This window comes from Crocodylus siamensis, chromosome 9 (assembly GCF_052110815.1).
Source record: "Crocodylus siamensis isolate JL-2025a chromosome 9, ASM5211081v1, whole genome shotgun sequence".
NCBI classification, from domain to species: Eukaryota; Metazoa; Chordata; order Crocodylia; family Crocodylidae; genus Crocodylus; species Crocodylus siamensis.
In genome coordinates this window covers 1,733,118-1,755,362 of record NC_143403.1, presented here as the reverse complement: position 1 = coordinate 1,755,362, position 22,245 = coordinate 1,733,118, and the positions used below count along the sequence as shown (strand labels likewise).

At 67.2% G+C, this 22,245-nt stretch overlaps 2 protein-coding genes across 5 annotated transcripts; both read left to right on the top strand.

Moving 5' to 3' along the window:
- The first annotated feature begins 6 nt into the window (after positions 1 to 6).
- DRC4 (dynein regulatory complex subunit 4) lies at positions 7 to 6,728 on the top strand. Of its 2 annotated transcripts, XM_090062322.1 has the most exons (11): positions 7 to 144; positions 576 to 668; positions 762 to 959; positions 1,063 to 1,269; positions 2,200 to 2,254; positions 2,567 to 2,772; positions 2,991 to 3,158; positions 4,071 to 4,157; positions 5,024 to 5,233; positions 6,090 to 6,155; positions 6,410 to 6,728. In XM_090062322.1, exons 1-11 carry the CDS (start codon positions 142 to 144, stop codon positions 6,557 to 6,559), a joined length of 1,443 nt encoding a protein of 480 aa, XP_089918448.1. In that variant the 5' UTR covers positions 7 to 141; the 3' UTR covers positions 6,560 to 6,728. The 2 variants fall into 2 exon arrangements, with proteins under 2 accessions (XP_089918448.1, XP_089918449.1); XM_090062323.1 differs by lacking the exons at positions 7 to 144; positions 576 to 668; positions 762 to 959; positions 2,200 to 2,254 and having other exon boundaries at positions 1,138 to 1,269.
- A 2,039-nt stretch (positions 6,729 to 8,767) lies between these two features.
- On the top strand, positions 8,768 to 19,878 carry LOC149856998 (B-cadherin-like). 3 transcript variants are annotated; one of them, XM_090062320.1, is made up of 16 exons: positions 8,768 to 9,447; positions 9,550 to 9,631; positions 12,047 to 12,210; positions 12,416 to 12,559; positions 13,743 to 13,898; positions 13,995 to 14,139; positions 16,105 to 16,280; positions 16,498 to 16,626; positions 16,754 to 16,939; positions 17,064 to 17,308; positions 17,494 to 17,636; positions 17,988 to 18,212; positions 18,327 to 18,545; positions 18,752 to 18,888; positions 18,967 to 19,113; positions 19,269 to 19,878. In XM_090062320.1, exons 1-16 carry the CDS (start codon positions 9,166 to 9,168, stop codon positions 19,473 to 19,475), a joined length of 2,787 nt encoding a protein of 928 aa, XP_089918446.1. In that variant the 5' UTR covers positions 8,768 to 9,165; the 3' UTR covers positions 19,476 to 19,878. The 3 variants fall into 3 exon arrangements, with proteins under 3 accessions (XP_089918446.1, XP_089918445.1, XP_089918444.1); XM_090062319.1 differs by having other exon boundaries at positions 8,771 to 9,442; positions 9,548 to 9,631; positions 18,324 to 18,545; XM_090062318.1 differs by having other exon boundaries at positions 8,771 to 9,447; positions 18,324 to 18,545.
- Positions 19,879 to 22,245: the final 2,367 nt, after the last annotated feature.

Here is a 22,245-nt window from a genome sequence, read left to right as displayed (position 1 = left end):
CTGCCGGGCGGGGCGGGGCGGGGCGGGGCACGGGTGGCTGGTTGCTAGGGCGGTTGCCAAGGCCGCGCGCGGGTTGCTAGGGGCCCGCGGCTCCCTCTCGCGAGGCCGCCGCGGCGGTTGCCGGGACGGGGGGCCGCAGCCATGGTAGGGCCGGGCCGGGCCGGCGGGCTCCGGGGTGGCGGGCGGGGGCCCCGGCTGCGGGGAGCAGGGGGCCCTGGGTGGGGGGGGCTCCTGGCTGGAGGGGGGGGAGGGGCTTCCAGGTGCAAGCTGGGTGCTGGCAGGGGGAGGGGTTTTGGGGGGTCTCCTGCGTGCAAGCTGGGGGTGGGGGGTTGCTGGGGGGCCCCTGGGTGCAGGGCTCGAAGCAGCAGCCCAACCCTCCCCCCCCTTCCCCGGCCCCTGAGACAGCGCGGGGTGGGGAGAGGCAGTCGGGGGGCCCTCGGCTCTGCCCAGCGAAGGACCCCCCCGCCCCGGCAAGGACATCTGCAGTCAGGACCACCCCCATCTACCGACTCCCAGCGGCTTGAGCGCTGCTGCCTCCCCCGCGCACGCGGCTCAGCCCTGCATGCTGTTCCCAGGCGCCCAAAAAGAAAGGCGGCAAGAAGGGCAAGGGGGGCAAGGCGGCAGCCGTGGTGGACGGCGTGTCCCCCGAGGACATGAGCAAGGAGCAGGTGAGCCCCCCCCGTGCCCCGGGGCAGCCAGCGGCAAAGGGTGCTGCGGAGCCTGGATACGGCGGCCCCCCCTGATGCCTCTCCCTCCCGCAGCTGGAGGAGCACATTGTGCGGCTGCGGGAGGAGCTGGACCGCGAGCGCGAGGAGCGCAACTACTTCCAGCTGGAGCGCGACAAGATCCATACCTTCTGGGACATCACGCGGCGGCAGCTGGATGAGAAGAAGGCCGAGCTGCGCAACAAGGACCGCGAGATGGAGGAGGCCGAGGAGCGGCACCAGGTGGAGATCAAGGTGAGCGGGACCGGGGCGGGTGTTAGGGCTGCAGCACCCGGCTTGTCTTGGGCGTGTCCCCAGGTGCCCCCTGCTCTCAGCCGACGGACCCCCTCGCCCCCAGGTGTACAAGCAGAAGGTGAAGCACCTGCTGTACGAGCACCAGAACAACCTGACAGAGCTGCGCACCGAGGGCACCGTGTCCATGAAGCTGGCGCAGAAGGACCACCGGGCCCAGGAGCTGGAGCTGCGCCGGGACATGCGCTCCCTGAAGGTGGAGCTGAAGGAGCAGGAGCTGGCCAACGAGGTGGTGGTGAAAGGCCTGCGCATGGTACGTGGCGCCTGGCAGAGCGGGGAGAGACCGAGCTCTGGGCTGCACGGTGTGGGGTGGATACCAGTGATTATCCCAGCCAGCGCTTTGTCTGCCCAGGTCTCATAAGCCTCCAAGGATGGAGAGTCTCCACCGCTCTGGGTACCCTGTTCCAGTGCTTTACTACCCTCCTAGTGAGAGAGTTTCTCTTAATATCCAACCTCAACTCCCCTTGCCGCAACTTGAGCCCATTGCTCCTTGTGTCGTCTGCCCCCACTGAGACCAGCCCAGCTCCATCCTCTTTGCAGCCCCCCTGCAGGGAGGTGAAGGCTGCTATTCAATCCCCCTCGGTCTTCTCTTCTCCCACTAAATCAGCCCACTTCCCTCAGCCTCTCCTCACCACTCCTGTCCCCAACCATTTTCATTGCCCTCCACTGGACTCTCTCCAATTTGTCCACATCCTTTCTGTAGCGGGGGGCCCAAAACTGGCCCCTTCTTCATTCTGGGGCAGACGCGGTGGGTGTACCACTGCAGAGTCCAGGTTGCAGGAACAGGCTGATGCATCACCAGCCCCCTGTGCCAGCTCATGCAGCATGGGGAACCCAGCCCTTGCCACTGATGCAGAGGGGTGTAGAGACAGCTGGCATGACCCGTGCTCACACTCCCAGGGCTGCTCTGGGATGCGGGTGCGCTGAGGCTGAGCTGATGAGGCCATGCCAGGCGAGAGCTGGAGACCCCCGGTCCCTGGTGGAAAGCAACAGGGCTGTGCAGCATCCAGGGAGGGAGCACCGGGCGTGGGGGATAGGGGGTACTGGGCAGGCACTGGGTACTGTGTATCCCAGGCACCTGCAGATGGTGCCTCCAGGGGAGGAGGGTGCGGGGGCTGCCTGGGGCAGCCAGGCTCCCCCTGTGCCCGGGGGCCTGACCTGACGTGCCACCTGCCCCCGGCAGAAGCAGGAGGAGGAGATCACACGCCTGCGCTGCGACTTCGAGAGACAAGTGAAAGGTCAGGTGGGCACGGCCCATGCCCCTCACGCTCAGCGCACAGCCCCTGGCTGGCTGCAGGCCCTTCCCCTCCCTCCCAGCCGTAGGGCTGAGACCTGCCTGGTGCTGCCCCTCTGCCAGGAGCAGCCGGGGCGGGGGGGCGCAGGCCCTGCAGAGAGCGGCAGCTGCAGCCAGCGCCGTGTGAGCTGAGCTGGGCTCTCTCATCCCCCCCTCCAACCCTGGCACTGCCTCGCTGGTGGGCTGCTGGGTCTCACTGCAGCCGGTTGGGCTCTGCCCAGCAGCCCCGAGGTACTCACAGGTCACTGCCCTGCAGAGATCGAGGCCAAGTACGAGAAGAAGATGCGGCTGCTGCGGGAGGAGCTGGACCTGCGGCGCAAGACGGAGATCCACCAGATCGAGGAGCGCAAGAACGGGCAGATCAACACGCTGATGCAGAACCACGAGAAGGCCTTCAGCGACATCAAGAACTACTACAACGATGTCACTCTCAACAACCTGGCCCTCATCAACACCCTCAAGGTAGTGCCTGCCCTGCCCTGTGCCCGTGTCTGTGCCCTCCACTGGGCGGGCACAGCCGGGGGGTCACCCCAGGCCTGGAGCCTCAGGGGAGCAAGTGCCTAGGAAAAAGCTTTCTGGAGGGGAACCTGGGCTGGGAAGACTGGGCTGGGGAAGGGGTCAGGGCTGGGGGTGGTGGGGCAGGCCTGGGGACTGAGCCGGGGTGCGTGTTTGTGGTACAGGAGCAGATGGAGGAGATGAAAAAGAAGGAGGACCACCTGGAGAAGGAGATGGCAGAGGTGCTGCTGCAGAACCGGCGCCTGGCAGAGCCCCTGCAGCGCGCCCGGGAGGAGGTGGCCGAGCTGCAGAAGAAGCTGGTGCACTATGAGAAGGACAAGGAGGTGCTGGTGGTGAGTCGGCTCTGGGGGCAGGCAGCAGCCACAACCCAGTCACCTGGTGGGGAGCCCTGCTGGAAGCGGGGCTGCCAGGGTCCCTGGAGGACAGAGAGAGTACAGGGAGGCAGGGCTGGAAGGGAGCTCCAGAGGTCACAGCTAGTCCAGCCCCTGCCTGAGGCAGCAACCAGTCCTGACGCATCCATTGTCCAGTAACTTAGCAAAATTAGTCACAACCACAAGACACCGCACCTGACCCTGCCATAGAGAAAGCAGAGGGGGTCACAGCAGCCAATGTCCTGCTTTCATAAAAGACTAATACACGCTCAAACGATCCCAGGTAGAAACTGTGCTACAGAGCAAGGTGAACCCCCCGCACCAAAGTCTGCATCAATGTTACTGGGGTGGGGAAATCCATTCCTGACCCCACATATGGCATCAGTCTGACCGAGTGGAGGGGCAAGACCCTCTGGCCGGAGCTCTGCAGGGGCATTGACAGCCCAGTCCCCATCCGCAGCCTGGGCTGTAGCCAGCACCCAGCGCCTCTGGCGGAGTCTTAACCCCCCCGACACATGGAGCAGCTGAGGGCAAACTTCCCTCCTAACTCTATCTGGCAACCAGCACAGCCCAGAAACCCCCATAGCAGAGCACAGGCATCGCTGCACCTGGATTATCTCTCAGCAGGGGCTGCCCAGCCTCTCCTTGACCCCCTCCAGTGACAGAGTGCACAGCTTCCCAGGGCATCCGCCTCACTGGGAGCAAGGGAGGAGCAGACCCAGCCGCTCGCCCCGAGCACCCTCCTAGGCCTCACGTGGCTTGTGCCAATGGGGAGGATGGGCATGGGCGCTGCCTGGCCAGGGCTGTGCCTCGCCCCCCCCCCCCCGCCGCCCATGGTCCTCCAGGCACTGTCTGCTGTTCCCCACTCTGCAGAGCACGAAGGCCCGGCTCAAGGTCACCCAGAAGGAGCTGAAGGACCTTCAGTGGGAGCATGAAGTGGTGGAGCAGAGGTTCAGCAAGGTGAGAGCCGTGGGGGGCAGGGGGGTGAAGGGATCAGGGGGGCAGCCAGCACGTCCCTGTCCTTGCCAGCTGGGAACACAAGCCGGGCATAGCGCCAGGAGCCGGACAGGGCCATGCGGGGTCTGTCGCCTGCGGCTCTTGGCTGGCAGCAGCTGCAGCCTCCCACCCCGCTGTCCCACGGGCGGGTCTGGGCTGCCGTCGCGCTGCCTGCAGGCCTCCCCCCACCCCCTCTAACCCAGATACACAGCGAGGCAGGACGGGGCTCGCCTGCGATGCACAGAACCCCAGGAACACGATCGATGGACGCCGCAGCAGCCGCGTGCTTCCTGTGTCCTAATTAGGACACTCGTTAACCAGCTCCATGCCAGGCTTCCCCCTGTCACCGCTGCTTGGAACTGCCCAGCCTGGCTGCTGAGAGGCACGGCTGGGGGGTGCAGTGCTGGGCCTCTCCCAGGGCCCTGGATTTGGTCACAAGGGACTCCTGAGGTCCCACCTCTGCCCTACAGGATAGCGTCCGTCCCCAGGATGCCCCCAGCCCAGCCGGAAGGTCCCTGGGGTGGGGAGACCAGCACAGCCCTAGATCTCCCAGTGCACAGCTGTTCACCCTCCCTGCTTGGGGGGAGGTAGTGGTCAGGGCCTCTGGGCACCACCGTGCTTGGGCTGAAAGGCGCTGGCTGAGCCCACAGAGCAGGGCTGGTGGCAGTGCCCCGGGGTGCATGGGGGAAGAACGGGAGCCAGGCTGCTCAGGATCCTGGTCAGGAGGGAGCACTGTGCCCAGCCAAGCCCCCGGCACATGGGAGCCATGGGGCGTTGCCCCTGCCCCCTGCAGTGCCCCGTCTGATGGGTGCGCCGGCGTCCCCGAGCAGGTGCAGGCGGAGCGGGACGAGCTGTACCGCAAGTTCACGCAGGCCATCGGCGAGGTGCAGCAGAAGACCGGCTTCAAGAACCTGCTGCTGGAGCGCAAGCTGCAGGCGCTTGCTGGGCTGGTGGAGAAGAAGGAGGTGCAGCTCAATGAGGTCCTGTCTGCTGCTAACCTCGACCCCAGCGCCCTCTCCCTGCTCACGCGCAAGCTGGAGGTACCATCCGGGGGCCGGGCCAGGCTTCCTGGGTGGGGTGCGGTTGCGGGCGGAGGAAGGAAGAGGGGCCTTTGGGGGCTGTGGGTGCTGGCTGGGCTGCAGTGGACACAGCGCTGGGGAGCGGGGCCTCTGGGGGCTTTCCCTCTCAACCCTGGGGATTGTCGGGGTGATGGATCTGGCTGGCGGTCCTGGAGTGACTGGGGCTTCTCTTCTCCCCTTGCCTTTGTCCGGGACACTAAAAATACCCATGCAGAGAGCCATGGTGTAGCCGGGGGCTCTGTGACCCCCACGTTCCAGCGCTGGGGCAGCGTAACCAGAGAAGCTGCACGTGCTGCCTGGCTTTGCGCCGGCTCCAGGCCTGGCTGTGCTGGGATGCAGGAGACGCCGGCTGGGCTCCCGGCTGTGCTGTGGACTCCCCCCGCCCCGCCCCGCCCCGCCCAAAATGGAGCTGGAGCTCGGGCCACATCCCGGGGCAGGTGTAGCAGCGCATTCCTGGGAGGCCGACTAGGCAGGGGCTCCCCGCAGCTGCTGGGTGGGCGCCACCACGTTCCCGGGCTCAGCTGCTCCCCGCAGCTGCCGGTCGTGGGTCCAGCCCCTGGTCCCCGCTTGAGGCTGGGTGGCTCCAGGCAGCCGAGCTCATGGGACGGGGTGGTGACGAAGCCATAGCAGACGCCGAGAGCCTGGGGCGTCTGCTGGCCCCAGTCCTCTCTGCCAGAACGGCTTCCCACAGCCGCGTCCCAGGGCTCGGAGGTGCTGGGTGTTGCCCCGGGCTGGCCCCACATCAGTGGGGGCAGGGAGGGCTTGGCTGAAGTTGGCAGCCGGGTACCATACTAATGAGCCCGGTCTCCGCTGCTAGGACGTGCTGGAGTCCAAGAACACGAGCATCAAGGAGCTGCAGTACGAGCTCGCCCGGGTCTGCAAGGTGAGGGGCTGGGGCGCCCTGCCGCACTGGGTCTGGGGGAGGGCAGCACATGCTCCCGGCCTCGTGGGGGCAGAGAGCAGATGGGCTTTGCCTGCTCCCCTCCTGGAGGGCTCCTCATAACCCAGCCCCAGCTCTGCCCCTGCCGCCTCAGGGAATCCCCAGCCCCCCAGTGCCCTGGGCTGCGGGGGGTGGGCCAGAGCTGGCTCCGGGGGTGGGGGCGTGAAACGCCGGGCCCCGGCTCCGCTCCCTTCCAGGCACACAACGACCTGCTGCGGACGTACGAGGCAAAGCTGGCGGCTTTTGGGATCCCGCTGGACAACCTGGGCTTCACGCCGCTGGAGACGCCCCTGCTGGAGCAGGCACTGGGCCAGGGCCCTGCTGGACTGGTCGCCACCCCCACGTAGCACCCCTGGGTGCGCTGACCTCGCGCAGGCCGCAGCCCCCTGGGCAGCGGAGCTCCTGGCAGTGGCTCTGCCCCATGCCTGTGCTGCCGCAGGCACCGCACTGGCCCAGGTGGGGAGTGGGGCTTCCCCTGCCCCCATTAAACCGCCAAGGAAGGTTTGCAGAGCCGGATCCAGACTGGACCCTCCTTCAGCGCAGCCAGAGCTGCTTTGGTGCCCTGCTCCGGGAACGCGCCACCAGAGGCTGCAGGTCTAAGTGCCCCCAGGCAGGTGCAGCTGCTGGAGCGGGACCAGGAGGGTGACTGTCTCCCCCTGCACCTCCCCAGGGCAGGGGCAGCACTGCTGGGGTTTGCTGTGGGGTCGGCGGAGGCCAAGCAGTGAGCTCGGCAGTCTGGGCCTGGCTCTGATCTCCGCCTGAGTCCCGGCTTGCAGAGGGTGGGGAGGCCCACGGCCAAGAGGAGACTGCTGGGCCGCAGCCCGGGGGCCGGGGCCAGAGCCAGCAACTGCAACAGGGCACATCCTGCTGCGGCTGCCCGGGGAGCCTCGGTCTGGACTCTTCCCCTTCCTTGCACGCCCTCCTGTTCTGCCCCCTTGCCCTGCCCAGGCACCTGCGGGCATGCGGGGGGGAACCGTTCCGGGCTGGGAGTGCTCTGGCAGATTGCCCCTCCTGCCCACGGGATGCCCCCCGCACCAGGTCCTGTTGCAGGGATGCTGGAAGGTAGCCTCAGGTTCCCAGCCACCTATCAGCCCCGGCTGAGAACCTCGCAGGCCCCTCAGCTCGTGGCACCCGCCCCCGCTGCCCCCACTTTGCCAGGAGCCCGGACCCACTGCCTGCCCAGCCCCCCAGCCGCAGCATGGGACCCTGCAAGCCCGTCAGCTGAGGACTAGCCCACCCAGGCCTTGGGCTCTGCCGCCACCATTGCACCTGTGCAGTGCCCAAGGGGTTAATGTGCCCGGGGGGTGGGTGGGGGGGGCCTTGCTGTCCTCACTCCCTACCAGCCCTGGCCACCGAGGTGTTGGAGGGGAAGGAGCAGGCAGGCTGAAGCCCAAACGGAGCTGCCCCCGCCTCTGGGCTGGCAGAGCCCTGGGGTCTCGGGGGGCAGACGGGCGGGGGCACAGCCCAGCGGGGCCTCAAGCCAGGGAAGGGCAAAATACCCTCTCCTGGTTGTCCCGATCAAGCAGGAGCCCCTAGACCCGGCCCCACACTAATGCCCCCAGGTGGCATGGGACAGTCCCCAGCACGTCACCCCCTCCTGATGCCCCCTAGGGCCCCCTACAGGCGAGGCAAGGGGGTGGGGGAAGGGAGCACGCTTTGCTGCTGCAACACCCCCCCCCCCCCCCCCCCCCGCCCCAGCCTGGATGCAGATGGCAGACTTATGCAAAGCAGCTCATTAGGGGTTTACACAAATGGCCTCCACGAGCAGCTCTCGGCAGGGTGGCTCTGATGCCCCCGCCCCCCCCGCGGCTGGGCTGGGCTGGCTGGCTGTTCACCGTGCTGGGACAGGGCCCCCCCCCACCTTGCACCAGCCCTTGGGTCTCGGGGCACAGGGGAGGTGGAGGGAGCCTGTCCAGGCACCTGGCACGGGTGTCCTGGAGGAGCCCGGAGACCCGAGTCCGGACCACGGAGACCTGCCCAGGCCCGGGCTGCAGGGCAGGCCCTTGCACCCCTCCCCACCCCCCCAGGCCCTGCACACGTGGGGAGCCCGGGGCAGGGAGCCCACTCATGCCCCTGAGACCCAGGGAGGGCCGTTCCGCTGCCCCCAGCGCCCAGCAGCTCGGACCCCCGGCCGGCAGGGCGCTCGACGGCAGCCGGCCCGCCCCGCGGCCTCCTGGGCACGGGGCACCGGCAAGCACCCCGCGCCCGCAGCTCCCGGCTCCGGGGGCCATCGGGAGCTCCGCTCGGCCCCGGCCCTGGGCCCGCCGGGCAGAGAAGCGGCGCAGCCCGGCGCCCCGAAAGCCGCAGGGGTAGCGCTCGCTGCCCCCGTGCCCGGGCGTCCCCTGCCCGGCGCCCATCCGGCAAGGGCGCCCCCTGCAGCCTGCCCCCCCGCCAGGCCCCGGCCCCCCAGTGTGGCCAGCTGCGGGGCTGCGCGCCCCGGCCTTGCTGGGCCGGCCCGAGCGGCCCTCGGCTTGCCCGGGGGGGCTGGGGGCCTGCCTGGCCAGCGCAGGGACGGGTCCTGCGCGCCGCCTGGGGGGCCGGGGCGTGGCTCAGCCCGGTCCCGTGGCGGCCGCCCCCCCGCTTTGTCCCCAAGGCCGGGCCGGCGGGGGCTCCCGGCGGCCGCTCAGTCCCGGCTGATCCCGGGGCCGCCGGCGCCGCCCCGCGGCGGGACCGGGACCGGGACCGGGGCGGCCCGCCAGGGGCCCGGCCGCTGCGGGGAAGGCGCCGCGCCGAGGCCGTGCTGGCGGGGGGGGGCACCCCGCCTGCCCCGCGCAGCAGCCCCGCAAGATGCTGGCGACCGAGCCCGTGTGCGCGTGCACCAGCCTCCCACACCGTGCGCGCGCGGGTGGGGGCAGGGGGCGGCGATGCCCCATTACCGTATTTACCCGCATGCAAGAGGAGGGGCAACAGGAGCGGGGGCTCCTCGTCTGGCACGGGCAGGCACGGGAGCGATATGCGGGGGTGGCAGCTAATGCCCCGGACCCCGCGTTCACACGGACGGGGCTTAGTGCGCATTAGGGGGAGGCGCCGCGCGGGGCATTTCAAACGCAGCCGGTCCCGCCCCTGGAGCGGGCGGAGCGGGACGGGGCGGCACCTGCCCGGGGTCTCCCGCCTCACCTGGCGCCGCCGCTTTAAAACCGGAGCCGCCGCGAGCCCCGCACTCGCCGCCGCGCGTCCCGCCGCCCGCATGGGGCTCTGCCGCCTCCTGCTCCCGCTGCTGCTGCTGCTGCTGCAGGTACGGGGGACGGGGCCTGGGCCGGGGCCGGGGCCGGGGCCGGTACGGGCCGGACGGGGGCCGGGGCCCGGCCCGCGGGGCTGACCCCTCTCCGCCCCGCAGCTCAGCCGGGAGCGCAGCGCAGCGGCCGGACCGAGCCCGCGGGACCCCCGCGCCCCGCGCCGGGGCCAGGAGCGGGGCCCAGGTAGGTGCGGGCCGGGGCGGGCGGGGCCGCATGTGCGCAGCGCCTGGGGGGGGCGGGGGTCTGCACGTGGCGGCCGGCGGCGGGTCCCGGGGCGGGGGGGGGCGGGTCACGCGCACGGCTCGGGCGGGGCCGGCCCCGGCTCCGAGTCCGAGCGGCTTCCCCGGGCCGGGAGCAGGGCGCCGGGCGGGCGAGGGGCGCCGCTGGCCCGGGACAGGCTGGGGGCGGGGGGCGCCCGCAAGCTCCCCCGCGTCCAGGGCCCTGGTAGCTCGTGGGTCCGGAGCCCCCCGCCAGCCCCGCTCCCCCTCGGAGAGCGGGGCCGGGCCTGGCGCCGCGGGCGGGGGGCGCTGCTCGTCCTCCGGCGCCCAGGGCAGCCCGCAGAGGCCGGAGCAGCCCCTCGCCCCCCGTGCGGCTTCAGCGCCACGGCCCTGGCCCGAGGAGCAACCTGACCGCGGGCCGGCGAGGCGGATGAGCACCTCGCAGCAGCACGGGCAGCGCTGGCAAGATCCCCAGCCGAGGGCGGCCCGGCCCGGGTCTGCGGCCCCCGAGCCACTGGCCGCTAGCCCCTTGCTGGGGGCGCAGGGCTTGTGCGGGCCGGATGAGGCCCCGGGACTCGCGCAAGGCCGGGCCGGCCCAGCCAGAAGCATCAGGGCTGCCTGGTGCCCCCCACGCTGCCAGCCCTTGTTTACGCCGGCCGAGTCCTGGGGGATGCAGCTATCTCCAGGCGCTGGGGAGCTCCCAGCGCCTCCAGGCAGCCGGGACGGGCTGGGCCCACGCAGGGGCTGTGCACCGGGCTCAGTGTGCCCCACGCAGGCTGTGCCCATTCGCTCGCGCCGTCCTGGAGCGGGCAGTGCATTAGCCACGGCCTGTGACCCTGGGATCCTGGTGTGGCCGGGGCTGGGCGCTGTGCCGTAGCTCTTCCCGGCTGGCTGGAGCAGGGCTGTACCCAGCACCCCGGAGCCGCGTGCGTGCCGGCTGTGACTTCTCTTTTTCAGTGCCCCCACTGCCTCCTGCTCCCCCTCGAGCCGCCTGCCTGCAGCGCTTTCCAGCGCCCTGGCCGCGGCGGGTGCTGACATGGGCAAATCCGCTCCTGCGCGGGGGGCGGGGAAGCTTCTGGCACGGCCATCAAAGGACAAGGGTTGTGTGGGGAGCCCTGTCCTGGGCACTTGCCAGAGCCTTTGTCTGGTGCTGGCTGGGCAGTGCCCACCCCCGACCTGGGGCAGGGAGAGGTTTGGGGCTTTGGGAGGCCCAGACCGGCTCCCTTATCTGGGCCTTTAAAATCCCAGGGTGGGAGCCTGACCCGCGGCACATGCCGCATCCTGCTGCACCCACGGCTAGCGCCAGTCCAGCAGGCGTCCTGGCACCCACGGGGGACGCGAGTGGGTTTGGGCCTGGGCCCATGAGAGCAGCCCTGGGAAGCGGGGCTTGCTGTGGGCTGTGCTGAGGATTAGTGTCTCGAGGTACTTGTGCCCGTCAGGGACGCGAGATGGGCCCGGGCATGCGGGACCTTGGCAGAGCAGCTAGTTGCTGCTCGACAGCTTTCTGCTGCACTGTGCAAGCCGTGGGCTGCAGCCCAGCAGTGCCATGGGTGGTGCATGGGGGCTGTGGGCACGAGGGGATTAACAATGGATTGGGCCAGCTCTGGAGGGAGCAAGGGCGGAGCGGGAAGCGAGCTGGCTCTGGATCAGGGGCCCTGTAACAACATGCATACCAGGGGCCAGGACTCATCCCCTTCTAGGAAGCCGGGGTGAGTCATGCAGCGGAGAGCCTGGGGCAGGTCGCCAAGCCAGTGGGCCTCCCGGGACGGCTCCTGCTCCTACACGGGCATTGACCACCAAGGATTGCCTCTACTGCCCCATGGCTCGGTCACGGGGCTTTCTGCCCCCACTGAGCTGGAGGTCGGGCACAGGCCCCTGCCCAAACGAGGCAGGGGCTCAGCTTGGCTCTGGGCAGGCGGTGGCTGGGGACCCTCTGCCCTGTGGCTCTGCTGCCCGGGGACACGGACCCCAAGCTCTGCTGTCTCCCGGCTGGGATCCAGCTGGTGGGTTTGTTTTATTTTTGCATGGGACTTGGCTGGGATGGGCCACAACTAGGCAGGATTGTGGCCTGGGCAGGCTTTGCAGATCTGCAAATGGATAATCCATTTCCTCTGCTTCCCACCCCCATCCCCCGAGCAGGTGCTGCTGCCAGCTTAATTGGATAGAAATGCCTCCCAGCAGGTGAAGCATATCCAGCCAGGCTAAGCCTTGCCGGGCACATCTCGGTGTCCTCCTTGCTCCTGCCCATGAGGGCAGAGGCAGGGCCAGGGCCAGCGTGGGAGCCTCTTGCAAGCTGGGGGGGCTGCAGCAGCTGCAACTGGGGGACAGCCGCTGCACGTGCGCTCAGCTGGGGCTAACGCCTGCATCTCCCCCACCCCAGTGCAGTCCCAGGACAATGCAGCGTGGCAGCTGGTGCCACTCGAGCCCACGGACACCGGCTTGCAGGTGCTACCGGAGGGGATGGTCGTGCGCTCTTGGGACTCTGCTGGCAAGGAAACCCCAGCCCTGGTTCCCATGCGCAGCCTGCCGCAGCGCTCCTGGCAGGTAACGCCAGCCCCTGGGGTGCCTCTGGCAACCACTGGGCCTTGGGGGCAGGCAGGGCAGCCTTGGCATTGCTGCTCCTAATGGGGGCAGGGAGCATGGTGCCCAGGCTGGTCCCCAGCCCTGCCCATGGGCTGCAGGGGCTGTCGGGAGATGCCACAAATGCCCTGTGCACGCCTGCCCATCTCTGACCCCTTTGTCCCAGCAGGAGCCTGCCCCAAGTGAGCAAGTGGAGGTGCGGCTCTTCCCGCAACCCAGGCCTGGCTTGAAGAGGCAGAAGAGGGACTGGGTTGTCCCCCCGATCCGAGTCCCTGAGAACGAGCGAGGTCCGTTCCCCAAGACCCTGGTGCAGGTACGGCGGGGTGGGGGCAGGAGGGTGCCAGCGCCTCTGGGTGCCGCCTGGCTCTAATGAGCCTCATGCTCTAGGCTAGACTGCTTCTGTACCAGCATCTTGGGTAGATCGAGTCTGACAATCCAGCTAGTCCTTCCAAGGGTAGCAATCAATGGCTAGTTGGCAGCTGGTATCAAGCGGCGTGCCCCAGGGGTCGGGCCTGGAGCAGGTTATGCCATCTTCCAGGCTGCTGATGAAGATGCTGAACAAAGTGTGCGCCCTTGGAAAATTTGCAGATGATGCCAAGCTGATGGGAGTAGTAGATATGCTGGAAGGCTGGGCTGGGATTTAGGAAGACCGAGACAAATTGGAGGATTGAGCCAAAAGGAATCTCATACGGTTCAACAAGGACTAGAGCAAAGTCCCGCACTCGGATGAAACCATCCCATGCACCGATGCCGGCTGGGGCCGGCTGGCTGAGCAACTGCTCTGCAGAAAAGGGCCTGGGGGTTACCGTAGACGAGCTGAATGTGAGCCAGCAGCGAGCTCTGGGTGCCAAGAAAGCTAATGGGATCCTGGGCTGCGCTAGTAGGAGCGTGGCCAGCAGCTTGAGGAAGAGATCATTTCCCCTCCTTACGCACATCGTGTGTGTGTGTGTGTGTGTGTGTGTGTGTGTGTGTGTCGGGGGGGGGTGGTGTGGAAAGAGTCCAGCAGAGGGCAATGAAAATGGTTCGGGGGCTGAGGGACAGGGCTGGTGGGAGGCTGAGGGACCTAGGCTGACTTGGTCTGGAGAAAAGAAAATGGAGGATTGAACAGCAGCCTTCAGCTGCCTGCAGGGTGGGTCTAGGGAGGATGGAGCTGGACTGTCCTCACTGGGGGCAGGTGACAGGACAAGGAGCAATGGGCTCAAGCTGCAGCAAGGAAAGCTGAGGTCAGATATTAGGAAAACCTGTTTCAAAGGGTGGTGAAGCACTGGAACGGGTTACCCGGAGGTGCAGTCTCCATCCTTGGAGGTTTTGAAGGCCTGGGCAGACCAAGCTTTGGCTGGGATGATGTAGTTGGGACTAATCCTGCTTTGAGCAGGGGTTGGACTAGATGTGACCTCCTAGAGTCCCTTCCTATGATCTCCATGGGGCCATACTGCCAGGGCCGCGGGAGAGACTGTCCCTGTTGCTGACGCTGACCTCTGCTCGGCTTCCCCCAGATCAGATCCAACAGGGACAAGGAAACCAAGATCTTCTACAGCATCACGGGGATGGGTGCGGATAAGCCCCCTGAGGGCATCTTCATCATCGAGAAGGAGACCGGCTTGATGAAGGTGACGCAGCCCCTGGACCGGGAGAACATCGACAAATACCACGTAAGTGACTGGCCAGCCCTGAGCAGGGACGTGTTGGTTTTGTGGGGGGAAGAGGGGTCCCCAGCCAGTGCCCCAAGCCATCCCGTCTGCCTCCAGCTCTCGTCCCACGCGGTGTCTGAGAACGGCAAGCCCGTGGAGGAGCCGATGGACATCATCATCACAGTGACCGACCAGAACGACAACAAGCCCCAGTTCACCCAGGAGGTCTTCAGGGGCTCAGTCCAGGAAGGCACCCTGCCAGGTGAGGTGCGGCCCCTCCGGTCCAGGCTTTCCGACCAGACTGCCCCGGCATCCCTTGATGGGACGGGACTGGGTCCGGACTGGCCCAGCCCTACCAGCCAGGGACTTGCAAGCTGTGTGGCAGGCAGTGATTGCAGGCATCACGGTCAGCTGAAGTGAAGGCATGATGCTGAAGGATAGCCAACGTGCCTTCACAGCGAGCAGACCGCATCTGACCAACCTTGGCAGGCAGCAGTGTCCTGCAGGGCTCGGTTCTTGGCCTCGTGCTGTTCAACATCTTTGTTATCAAAAATGGCTGTGGAAAGTGCACTGGCCAGGCTTGTGGATGACCCCAAGTTGTGGGGAAAAGCAGTCACTGAGGATGTGGATCCAAGCAGACCTGGAAAGGTGGGCAGAGTGGACCCAGATGCAATTCATCTGGGGAGAAGCAACCAGCAACATGAATAATAGGTTAGGAGTAGACGTCCTGCCCAGCACGATGGCTGAAAGGGACCTCGGGGGGGTTATGGTTGACCACAAGATGAGCACGAGCTGCCAGTGTGATGCTGTAGTCTACAGCGCTAATAGCATATCGGCATGCATTAGCCAATGCATCACGAGTAGGGCTAAGGAAGTGATACTTCCTCTCTCCTTGGCACTGGTGGGAGCCCAGCCGCAGGGCTGTCCAGTTCTGCGTGCTGCACTTAAAGCGGAGGATCTCGAAGGGCCACAAGGATGGTGAAGGGCCTGGAGGACCAACTTTATAAGGAAGGACTAAGGGCTGTGGGACTATTCAGCCTGGGAAGAGAAGACTAAGGGGGACTTGGTGACCATCTAGAAACATGTAAGGGGTGAATATCTGGTGCTGGAGAAACTGTTTACTGGGATGCCCAAGGGGGGGCAAGGAGCAAAGCCCGTAACCTGGTAGGGGATGGCTTCAGGCTGGATGTAAAGAGTTGTTTTTTTATTACAGTAAGGGGATTCCCAATTTTTTCCTCTGGTCACCCATTCCCAAGGAGGGGGTGCAGTCCCCAACCTTGAAAGTCTGTCTCTCCAATAGGAGCAGGTCCAGGGAGGTGATCCTCCCCCTCTATGCGGCACTGGTCAGGCTGCAGCTGGAGTACTGTGTCCAGTTCTGGGCGCCGCACTTCAGGAGGGATGTGGACAGCATGGAGAGGGTCCAGAGGAGGCCGCTCGCATGATCAGGGGGCAGCAGGGCAGGCCCTACAAGGAGAGGCGATGGGACCTGAACCTGTTCAGCCTCCAAAGAGAAGGCCGAGGGGGGGATCTAGTGGCCTGTTATAAACTAGTCGGGGGGATCAGCAGGCATTGGGGAGTCACTGTTCCCCTGTGCACTTGCAGGAGTGACCAGGAATAACGGTTACAAGCTGGCAGAGGGCAGGTTTAGGCTAGATATCTGGATGTGCTACTTCATGGTCAGGGCGGCTAGGGTCTGGAACCAGCTTCCAAGAGAAGTGGTGCTAGCTCCTACCCTGGGGGGTTTTAAGAGGAGGTTGGATGAACATCTTGCTGGGGTCGTTTGACCCCAGTATTATTTCCTGCCATGGCAGGGGGTCGGACTACATGATCTACTCAGGTCCCTTCCGACCCTAGAAACTATGAAACTAGGACCGACACCTTGCTGGGATCCTTCAGTCTCAGAAATATTTCTGCTTCGAGCAGGGAGGTTGGACTCTCTCTTTTTGAAGTCCTGTCCATCCCTTCATTTCTATCTTTCTATGAAATGCAGCCCAGCTGGGGAGCTAGCTTGGTCCCACAAGCTACTGGGGTCTGGTGCCAGCTTAATGCACCCGTGGCATGGTGGGGCAGAGAGCACGGGCCCCATGGCCCTGCAGCTGCTGGAAAGTGCCTTGTGCTGGCTCCTTGTTTCTCTCCTGAAAGCTGAGCCCCCATGTCTGCCTGGCCTCTCCCAACGGGCAGAGCAGGAGCCGCCGGCTGCAGCCCCCGCCCTGTGCTTCCCCGGCAGGAACCCCCGTGATGCAGGTGAACGCCACGGATGCAGACGATGCCGTGGAGGCCTTCAATGGGGTCCTCAAGTACTCCATCCTGAGCCAGGAGCCCCTGGAGCCCCACGCCCAGATGTTCACCATCAACGGGGCCACGGGCGTGATCAGCGTGATCGCCAGCGGCCTGGACAGGGAGGTGAGCGGGCCCGGGCAGGTGTGGAGCTCCCTAGAGACAGCGACAACCGAGCGGGGCCTGGCTCCTGCCAGTTCCTCCTGCCCCAGCTGCAGGGCTGCGGGGCTGGTGCCTGGCTGCCCTGAGGGCAGTGCGTTGGGGCTGGGGTATCTCTGTCGTGGTGGCACGTGCTAGCCTCTCCCTTGCAGCTGCTGGCACCCATGGCATGCTTTGTCCCCAGAGGGTGCGGGAGTACACGCTGACCGTGCAGGCTGCTGACCTGGATGGGGAGGGCTTGACCACCACCGCCACGGCCCTGATCGAGATTACCGACATCAACGACAATGCCCCCGAGTTTGACCCCAAGACGGTACGTGGCCTGACCTTTTTTAGCCCCGTCCATGCAAGCTCTGCGGAGGGGCTGATGGGGTCGGCTCTGCCCTGCTGTAGGGCTGCAGGGTGGGCGGGGGTGCTGACACGGGTGCTGCTCCCCGCAGTACGCAGCCGAGGTGCCGGAGAACGCGGCGGGCTACGAGGTGCAGCGGCTGACGGTGACGGACATGGACGCGGTGGGCACGGCGGCCTGGCGCGCCGTGTACTCCATTGTGCGCGGCAACGAAGGGGGTGCCTTCGCCATCTCCACCGACCCCGAGAGCAATGAGGGCATCGTGCAGACGGCGCAGGTAGGTGTGAAACAGGGCAGGGGCCATGGGGGCAATGGCAGTGCCCTTGCGGCCGAGTCCCAGGCGCAGCGCCTGCCTGCATGGGGACCCCGTGGGGCTCATTGCTGCCCTCTCGACCCTCCAGGGCTTGGACTACGAGGCCAAGCAGCAGTACACCCTGTACGTGGCCGTGGCCAATGAGGACCCCCTGATGGTGAAGCTCCCGACGGCCACAGCCACAGTGGTGGTGACGGTGCGGGATGTCAATGAGGCCCCCATCTTCAGCCCACCCGTGAAGACGGCGCAGGTGCCAGAGGATGTGCCTGTGGGCCAGACCATCGCCACCTACGCCGCCCAGGACCCCGACAGCTCCCAGAGCCAGAAGATCAAGTGAGCGACTCTGGGCCGGCAGCCAGGGCGCGGGCGGGCAGCACGGCTTAGTGTCTGAATGGCTGTGCTGACCCGTGCAAAATGGGCCAGAGGGGAGCTGGGTCTGACGGGCAGGGGCGTCCTGGCCCTCGTCGCCCTCTCGGCACTGGGACATGGGCCCCTCCCATGCTGACGCCTCGCTCCAGGTACTCCATCGGTAGCGACCCCGCGGGCTGGCTGGCCGTTGACCCGGACCACGGCATCGTGACTGTGAGGGAGCCCCTGGACCGGGAGTCGGTGTTCGTGCAGGACAGCACCTACACGGCCATTGTGCTGGCCGCGGATGATGGTGAGAGCCGGAGCAGCGCTGGGCACGCATCCCACTGCCAGCGCCCGCCTGTGAAAAGCCTCTTTGTTCCCCCGGCAGCACGCAGACGCCAGCGCCCCATGTGAGGGACACGGATGCGTGGCTGGGTCCCTCCGGGCTGTCATGGGATTCATCTTGGGCTTGTGCAGCGAAGGGCGGGACGAGATCGGCCGCAGGCCGTGGTGGGGGCTGGGGTGTCTGTGCAGCCGGGGGCTCGGGCCCTCTGCTCCGCGCAGCCCGGGGAAGGATGCCAGTCCGGCGACGGGGCTGGGGCGTCGCAGCCCCGTGCCTTGCAGGAGTGTCGTGTGCCACCGGTGCCCTCCGCCCCGCCAGGCGCGCCGCCCGCTACGGGCACGGGCACCCTGCTCCTGACCCTGCTGGATGTGAACGACAACGGGCCGGAGCCAGAGCCGCGGGACTTCGTCGTGTGCAATCGCAACCCGGAGCCGCAGGTCCTGAGCATCGTGGACAAGGACCTGCCCCCCAACACTGGGCCCTTCCAGGCCGAGCTGAGCCATGGCTCTGGAGCGAGCTGGGCTGTGGAGATGAGCAGTAAAGGTACCGGGGCGGGGGCAGCTGGCCCCGGGGGAGGCGGGGGCCGGGTCCTGTGAGCCGGGGGGGGGGGGGGGGGGGCAGCACCCGGCAGCTGCCCCCACTGTCTGGGCGCAGGAGACGCTGTGACCGTGCGGCTGACAGAGCTGCTGAAGCAGGACACGTACAAGGTCTTCCTGCGGCTGGTGGACAGCCAGGGCAAGGACCAGCTGACGGTGCTGCAGGCCAAGGTGTGCGACTGCGAGGGGCGCACGGAGGAGGGATGCCCTCGCACGGAGCCGGCCTTCTCGGGCGTCCCCATCGTCCTGGCCGTCTTGGGAGCCCTCCTGGTCCTGCTGGGTGAGTGTGCGCGGCCGGGGCCGGGGCCCGAGCCCTGGGAGTCCCCGGGCTTGCGCGCCGGCTGGCTCCTCGCAAGCCTGTCCCGCAGAGCGCAGCTCTGCGCGGGGGGAGCAGGGACCTCCCCCAGCTCCATCCGCAGGGAGGGGCCAGCTGTGAGCCGGGGGGGGGGCCTGGCTGAGCCTCCCCCTCTCCCCCCCTCTCCCCAGTTGCCCTGCTGCTGCTGCTGCTGCTCCTGGTGCGGCGGAGGAGGAAGTCGGGGAAGGAGCCCCTGCTGCTCCCGGAGGACGACACGCGGGACAACATCTTCTACTACGGAGAGGAGGGCGGGGGCGAGGAGGACCAGGTGGGCACGGGCTGGGCTGGGGGGGGCAGGGAGCACTGGGGCGCTGGGCGCTGACCCCACGCTGCACCCACCCCCCAGGACTACGACCTCAGCCAGCTGCACCGGGGCCTGGATGCCCGCCCCGAGGTCGTCCTCCGCAACGACGTGGCGCCCACCCTCGTGCCAGCCCCGCAGTACCGCCCGCGCCCCGCCGACCCCACCGAGATCGGCAACTTCATCGCAGAGGTGAGGAGCACGTGCGGGGGTTGGGGGCTTGCCCTCTGCTCCAGGGTCTTCTCGTGGCCCCCGGAGGCGCAGGGCTGAGGCCGTGGCGCTGCCCGGGGGGCAGGATGGGAGATGCTCACCTGCCCCCCCCCCCCCCCCCCCCCCCCCCCCCCCAGAACCTGAAGGCGGCTGACACGGACCCCACGGCGCCGCCCTACGACTCCCTGCTCGTGTTCGACTATGAGGGCAGTGGCTCCGAGGCCGCCTCGCTCAGCTCCCTCGGCTCCTCCGGCTCCGACCGCGACCAGGACTACGACTACCTGCGCGACTGGGGCAGCCGCTTCAAGAAGCTGGCCGACATGTACGGGGGCGGCGAGGACTGAGGGCCCCCGTGTGCCTTGCACGGAGCAAACGTGGAAGCCGGACGCCAGCCCCACGCAGGAGCCCCTCGGGGGGCTGTCGTCCCAGGCCCTTGCAGGGCTGAACCCACTGCTTTTCCGACCTGTAGCCCTCTGCCTTAAGCTGCTGGTGCCTTCTGGACGTGCAGGTGCATGGACCCATCCCCCGTGGAGCTAGGAGCCCGTATCCCCCACGGCTCTGGGCTCCTCTGCCCGCGGCTGTGCTCAAATTGGCCTTGCACATGCCGCTGCTGACTTGATCCAACCATTTCCTGCAGCATCCGATAGCTGCTGCCTCCTCCTTTTTGTACCTCTCCCTGGCTATCGCGTCTCTCCCCAGGACAGTCCTAGGGGGTTAGTTTTAATAAAACTACTTCTTGTTTTGTTTTTTAAAGTGCCCTGGGCTCCTGCTTCTTCCCACCAGTCCCAGCCTGGGGCAGTGCTGCAATCGGCCCCTCCCAGCTGCCTTGCGTGGGCTGGAGCTGCAGCCGGCTGCTGGGGGCCGGAGCCTGGGTGGGTGGAAGTGCTGGTGTGGCTGAGCCGTGGGGGCAAGCGCTGTGGGCACGATGCACAGACGTGGGGCCTCGAGGCAGCCGGGAGGCTGCAGGAGGCAGGGCGGGCCGTGCCCTCCTCCCCGGGGCTTGGATCTCGCTTGACCCCAACGAGGGTCTGGAACCTGTTCTTTACCTGGGCTGCCCTTGCAGCTTTCCTTGCAGTCGTGTAAACCGATTTACTGATCATCCTCTCCCAGAACAGGCTTACCTGGCTGTCGCCACAATTTTATTGCATTTCTCTCTCCCCCTCGTCTAGACTGAACTGCGTGTGTGCTCTTGCTCTTTCCTCGTCCGTCAGGTTTTCAAGGCTTCCTACCTCTTCTGCGAGGACATGGTGCCCAAATGGGGCCGTGGTGCCCCAGGGGTGGTCTTGCTGCAGCCCTATAAAAGATTCCTCGTTACATCTTGCCCTTGTGAGCTGCCAGGCCCCCTTGGAAATAGTCTGCTCTGAGCTTTCACTGCTAACTATGGGGTGATAATTAGGGCAGGGCTTGTGCAGCAAAGCACACGCTCATCTTCCAGTCTACCCCTCTCCTTGCCCCAGCGGTGCGCTGAGGCCGAAGCCCAGCCAGGTGAGGTGGAAGGAGATGCAGCACAGCGTGACCCTGGGCCCTCCCTCGGCTGCGGCTTTGCTAACGAGCGCTGAGGGGGACGTGGAGTTGATACCACGGCGGCCCTTCCCCTCGGCTGTGGGGGCTGCGCAGCCACAGCTGGCCCAAGCTGCTCCAGCCTCGCCGGGAGCAGCTGGAGTGGTGGGGGCAGGGATGGCCCCGCTGCGACTCTCCGGAGCCCTGGCCCCGGTGCTTGGGTCCCTGCAGGAAGTCCGTGGGGGCTGTGCACTTCCTTGGGCGCAGTGCCCAGAGTTGCTGCCTTCATGGACAGGGGGCTGGGTTTGCTGTGCGTGGGCAGGGGTGGCCTGCTGAGATTCCCGCAGTGATAGCAAACGGCACCTTTCCCGTGGCAGCAGGGGGAAGTGGCCCTGCCCGGGGCACGGACGAGCGCTGGGGGGATGGCTGCTGCCTGCCTGAGTGGGCTGGGGCTGGGATGCCCCAGCCTGGGAGCAGAGGCCTCACCTGGCCTCTTCACCTGCCTGGGGCCCAGGGGGAGGGGGCACTTCCCAGCTCAGAAAGCCACTTGTAACCGGAGGCTGGGTACGGGGGGAGCAGGGACTGCTCCATCCCCCCAGCCTCCGCAGCAGCCTGGATACTGGCCTGACTGGTTTTTCCGGCAGCGCCTGGCGCGGGTGCTGCAGCCCTCCAGGGCCCTCTTCCCCAGCCGGCTCCTGCCCCAGTGTTGTGCAGCTTCCCCCGGAGCAGCCCCCGGCTGGGTGTCCCGGGGCCCCCTCCACGCCCCCAGGTCCCGCGGCTCAGCTCTGCACCCCGAAGTGAGCCAGGGTGTGGGAGCGCCCGACTCCCTCCTCTGCCGCGCAGGGGGCAGCACGGCCCAGGGCACCCATGGAGGATGGGGAGTGGGGCAACGGGTCTCGGGGAAGGTGTACTTGGAGCTAGGACCACAGGTCTGAGCGCCCTGCCTCAGGTGGGAGGATGGGGGTACGAAAGCAAGCCCTACGCTGCATGCAGAGGGGGTGGGTACGGGCAGCCCCTGTGGCAGGAGGGGTCTGCCCCCTTGCTGCGTACCCCCCAGCTGGCCCTGGCTCCAGGCGTGACCGGGAGAAGGGGGGTGGGGGGCAGGAGCCTGGGCTGCCCGGAGCTGGCGGCAGTGTTCGGAGCAAGGCTCTGGCCTCCCCTCCGACACCTCGCGCGCGGCGCTGAGCACGAGCGGGTTGGCCGCCGGCTTTGTTTGCTGCGCCCGTTGAGCACCCTCTCCTTGCTCCGCTGCTGCCCATGCCCGTGCCGCACTTCCGAAGGGCCCCCGGGCCCCGCGCCCGCGCCCCGCGCCGCTCGAATACGAGGTGCCCGTGGGCCGGCCGCACGATGAACCTTGCTCTCCTCCTGCTGAGGTCAGAGCAGGGGCCAGGCGCCCTCCAGGCACACGCTCGGCGCTCGGGGGCGGCCTGTGCCCCCGGGCCCCTCCGTCTCGTGGCGCAGGGCCGCGCTCGAGGTTGCGGCCTCGGGCGAGGACTGGGCCGGGCAGGTCTGCTCCTGCTTGCTGGGATGGAGGAGAGGCCTGGAGGCGCCTGCCCCTGCGGAGCCAGCGATGAGCAATTCAAAGCTCAAGGCGCGACTCGGAGCCCTGGCACC

What these genes read in the sequence shown, in the direction of transcription:
- DRC4 (XM_090062322.1), top strand. An exon ending in CCCTCATCAACACCCTCAAG is followed by an intron (nt 2,773 to 2,990) that starts GTAGTGCCTGCC and finishes TTTGTGGTACAG; the next exon opens with GAGCAGATGGAGGAGATGAA. An exon ending in AGCTCGCCCGGGTCTGCAAG is followed by an intron (nt 6,156 to 6,409) that starts GTGAGGGGCTGG and finishes GCTCCCTTCCAG; the next exon opens with GCACACAACGACCTGCTGCG.
- LOC149856998 (XM_090062318.1), top strand. Translation starts at nt 9,166, where the DNA reads ATGCGGGGGTGGCAGCTAATGCCCCGGACCCCGCGTTCACACGGACGG. An exon ending in TGCCGCAGCGCTCCTGGCAG is followed by an intron (nt 12,211 to 12,415) that starts GTAACGCCAGCC and finishes TTGTCCCAGCAG; the next exon opens with GAGCCTGCCCCAAGTGAGCA. An exon ending in TCCCAGAGCCAGAAGATCAA is followed by an intron (nt 17,309 to 17,493) that starts GTGAGCGACTCT and finishes GCCTCGCTCCAG; the next exon opens with GTACTCCATCGGTAGCGACC.